Source organism: Bombus impatiens, unplaced genomic scaffold, assembly GCF_000188095.3.
Source record: "Bombus impatiens unplaced genomic scaffold, BIMP_2.2 scf_0640, whole genome shotgun sequence".
In the NCBI taxonomy this organism is placed as follows: Eukaryota; Metazoa; Arthropoda; class Insecta; order Hymenoptera; family Apidae; genus Bombus; species Bombus impatiens.
Genome location: NT_177059.1, coordinates 911,488 through 916,104, shown reverse-complemented (window position 1 = coordinate 916,104; position 4,617 = coordinate 911,488). Strand labels below are relative to the sequence as shown.

The 4,617-nt window shown below is 42.2% G+C and overlaps 1 protein-coding gene across 1 annotated transcript in view; it reads right to left on the bottom strand.

Annotated features, from left to right (window-relative positions):
- Positions 1–910: 910 nt before the first annotated feature.
- Positions 911–4,617, bottom strand: part of LOC100748782 (inhibitory POU protein) — a 58,592-nt gene continuing 54,885 nt past the window's right edge. The window contains exon 6 of the mRNA XM_033322498.1: positions 911–4,617. Within this exon, the coding sequence (XP_033178389.1) occupies positions 4,103–4,617 (515 nt within the window). The 3' untranslated portion in view covers positions 911–4,102.

The following is a 4,617-nucleotide window of genomic DNA, read 5'->3' as shown; positions in this document are numbered from 1 at the left end:
TACAGATTTATCGGTATCACATCGCGCGTTCCTTGGAACGACAGAGAGATCAAGAAAACGTTGACGCGTCGCGCCCCGAACGCTTAATTCGGTTACCTCGTCAGCCTTTACGTACTTATCCGGCCTCGAACTAAATAAAACGATATCGACATACTCCGAAGCATCACAGTAATTGTACACTGGGAATTGTGCACAGGGAAACACTGTAATTTTCGAAGGAAACAGACAGGTCGATAGACGCGAATGAAACTACCTACGACAGACTCTGCGATTGTCCGCCTGATTCGAAACGATACACGTGGAATTGGAATAGTTTCCCAGTGATAAACCGGTCCCTTTTTCAAAGCTGTTTGCCCGAATACACCACGCTTTCTGTCGTCGACGACACGCGACGCGACACGTCGTTAGACCGTTATTCGGAATACGCGCGAAAGTAAAGTTCGACTGCTGGAACGTATAGTATCTTCCGAGTATATGTAAATGGAACGATGCGTCTGAACGTGTGTATCTGTGAAATGTACGACAGGCGTGACAATGTTGGCCAAATCGAGTCAGAGGGAAAGAGAGAGAGAGAGAGAATGAGTGAATGAGCGAGTGAGAGAGAGAGAAAGAGAGAGAGAGAGAGAGGGAGAGAGAGAGAGCAAGTGAGTGAGTGAAAGAGAGGGACAGAGACAGAGACAAAGAGAGACAGAAAGAGAGAGAGAGAGAGAGAGAGAGAGAGACAAAATAACGAGCAATAACGAATATAATAATCGTAATGATAATTAGTGTCGTTAAACTCTATATTGCACTAAAATCTTCTTTTTTCTCCATTACCTAGTAGAACGGCAATAGACTATTATTCTTCTAGAAAATACCTATCCTCTTACGTATGTACAATTTAAAAATTACTACTATCCTTCCGCTTATATTTTAACTATTACAATGACATATCGCTGTTATCGCCGAACATCCTCGCGGTATTGCTCGGTGCACGCGGGAATTCGAGCCTGATCACGCACTCGGTACACTGACATCCGCGTTTTCGTACTTTCCTCGATCGTTCCTCGACGCCGTTTAATTCGGCTCTCGATCGATCGACTCGTGATCGGCTCTGGCGTGCACAGTTGTACGAGGATTTCGTCCTTTCTTTTTTTTTTCTTTTTTGTTTTCGAAACTCACGTTTTAGCGAGTTTCGTTGCCGCAGCAAGGGACAGCGAAATCGGTGAGGAAACAAAAATATAATCGCACCCGCGCCGCGGTCGTGAAATACAGCGAGCAGTTTTTCAAGAACCGAGGGATATCGATTTCTCAGTTTTCGTTGTGCGATCAACCGCGCTTCCGATGTCACACGGAGTCTCGTTGTTTATTATAACTACGCTTGGAATCATGCTGTTCTATCATCGAAAATATTGCATTTTAATACATATTATATTGATTTGTCTGGAGGTGAAGTTAACCGAACGACGTCGCTTTTTTGGCATTTTCCCTTATCTCTTTTCTTTTTCGCCTTTTCTATGCCCTCTCTTTTTGTTTCCTTTACAAGTAACTTTCGTCGATGCACAGGAAACGCGCGGTTCATCACGAGCAATATAAATAAAGTTTATTCGTCGACTAATACTACGGTATTGCTTCAATATGATATGATACAGTCTTTTCACTGATTGTCCAATATCACTACGTAATACATCCTGTTAATCCCTTTTTCCCCTTTCACTCATCGCATCGTCTTGGTTTTTCATCTCCGTTCATTCTTCCATCCTCGTTTTCGCGCATTTTACTAATCGATACACCGCGCTGGAACGAATCATCGTTGCAGCCAAATCCGCGTATCGTTTGCGATAGAAATACACGAAAATTCTACACAGATACGATTAACGAATATCGCGATAAAGTATCTAAATATCGTAACCAGACACGAAAAATTGATTACGAATATGTTTTGTAGAAGGTATAACGTTGCAAATATTACGTATCGATCAAACAAATGCGTAATATTAATATTCGCGATATTTAGACTCGATAAGTATCGTAGACACAAACTAAACGCTAAAAATTCTTTACAAACTTTCAACTATATTTTTTACTCGATCGGAAAATCTTCTTTTTGTAAAACAGAAATTGAAATCGATCACGCAGCGATTTATTTTTATTTCTCTGAGCAACGTAAACGCAACGTTACGTACACGGACAGCGATTCGTAGGAATAAGAGAATTCGTTCCAAAATCGGGTGTATCGACGTTTCACTCTTACTTTTATCATTATCACACACACATACCTCTTTCTCTCTCTTGCTCTCTAGCTCTTCACTTTTTACACTGCACTGATTGCGACTACATATTGCGAGTGTCTTCATTAGGATTAATATCACTTATTTGTTCGGCACGACGTACTCGCGCGTCGATTTTATAACAATACGTACTTTTATATTTTATGTTTCGAATTGTACTTTTCAAGACGCATCGATGATTATTCGGCTATTTGGTTTTCGTTGTGATCGACTCTTGCCCGTTCGCGAACAATCCTCTTCCTCTTCTTTTGTCTCGTTATGACAGAAATCAGAATTCAAAATTCAAATGTTTCCTGGCCTCTCTAATTTTATAAATACATATTTTACAAATTTTATAAATTAGAATTAGTTACGTGTACGAACGTAAAGTATAAATTATTTTGCAATCCGTCTCTGCATGATTATTTATTCATATAGGTACTTAGAGAAATATATTTTGATATTTTTGGAAGCACTTAATCAAATTATATTTCGTATATGTAATTTCGATAAACAGTTTATAGTCTCCGCTGATCTTTAACGCGTTTATCGATGGAGATCTTCGACGTAAAATATAGAAAATTCGAAGGCACAAAATTTTATCAAGTTAGAAAATATCGTTTTACGAGGTTACGAACAATTGGAAAATATGACTTTAGATATACGCTAAATTCGGTAACCTTCGAACCTGATTTCCAGTCTACGGAAGTTGGTCTAAAGGTGGGGTACGCTCGTAAACTGTTTTATCGCGATCGTAGCTGATATGCTTCGCAAATTCTATCTCACTTTACAGATGATTTGATCTAGAGATTCCGTAAGGGTTCTTTTATGTCGTTTTATACGATATTCTTATGCAACATGTAGCACATTTTCAGTATATAGCATGTAACGTCAGCGATCCTTATTACATACTTTTATCAAGTTGGTGAATTTTCATCGATTACGTTCGCGGATCTGGCGTTCAACCCTCTCAACCAAAAGTCGACTGGAACCGCGTACGTAGTAAGATTTTCTTCATTTTCGAATCACGCGGTTCCAATTTTTGCTTTAGAATCGAAAGGAGTGGAAAAGATGGTGATTTTAATCTTCGCGCTTCGATCGGCAGAACTCGAAGCTACGACAAACGATATCGACTCGAATATACTTGAATCTTTATACAGAAGAGAAAAGTATGTTTCTTAACTCAACGCTGGAATCGAAAGATCCGTTTAGCGACGAATTAATTGTCATTAATTCCAACGATTAATTTTGTTCTGCGTATCGACAACAGGAAAATTGTGAACCAGTAAACATTCGAACGACGGTTTGCGAATCTGTTATTCGTCGTAATTGGAACGGTAGCGTAAAGTTACGAGTAAGTTAAAATGGCAAAGCGAAGAGGGAAGAGGCTCGTGAATCGATTCGTCAAGCATCGTCGGTTCCGGTGGAAAATTCGCCGGGAGACTGGAGACGCGTCGAGAACGTCACACGCGCGCGCGCAATGACCGTAAAATATTTCGCATAAAGCCTGTGACAGTCTGACTATCGCTTACTCTTATTTGGCCGCAGCATCGAGCTAATACGTTTGCGATCCACTTGAAACCGAGAAGTCGTACGCGCATCACTTCCAATTCCAATGACTCCACCATCGGCAACCACGTAGAACAGTTAGTACGTGCTACGTTTAAATCCCACTGCTGCTTATGATTGTACGTATGTACATAATTCCATTCCCACAGCGATCGCGTCTTTCGTGCTCTTATATTGTCCGTTTCTGTTTACGGCCATCCCTGAAACTCGGTCAAGGGTTCTGGTTTAGGCTCGAGACTGGGCAACTGATACGGTCAGTTTTGCTGTCACAAGCCACCCTCGGGTCAATGTTGAGCCGCGAATTTCATGCGCTTCTGCTTCTGCCGTTGGTTGCAAAACCAAACTCTAACCACGTTCTTTTTCAGATCCAGCTTCTCCGCGATCGCGGCGATCTTCTCGCCGGACGGCCGTGGTTGCACAGCGAAATACGCCTCCAGAGAACGTTTCTCGGGCGCGGCTATACTCGTTCTCTTTCTTTTCTTCTCGCCGGCTGGTAACACCGACGGAGCGTCGGGATCTCGTCTCTTGTTCTTCGCCTGGGCCTCTGCTTCCTCCAGCCACGCTTGCAAGATCGGCTTCAGCGCGATCATGTTGTTATGCGATAACGTGAGCGACTCGAATCGACATATCGTGGATTGAGATAGCGCTCCAACGCCTGGCAACTTTAAATTTGCCAAAGCCTTGCCGACATCGGCTTGCGTCACGCCCAGCTTGATGCGTCTCTGTTTGAACCTTTCCGCGAATGCTTCCAACTCTCGTGGATCCGTGTCTGCATCTGGATGAAGACCCGCGGCCGCGG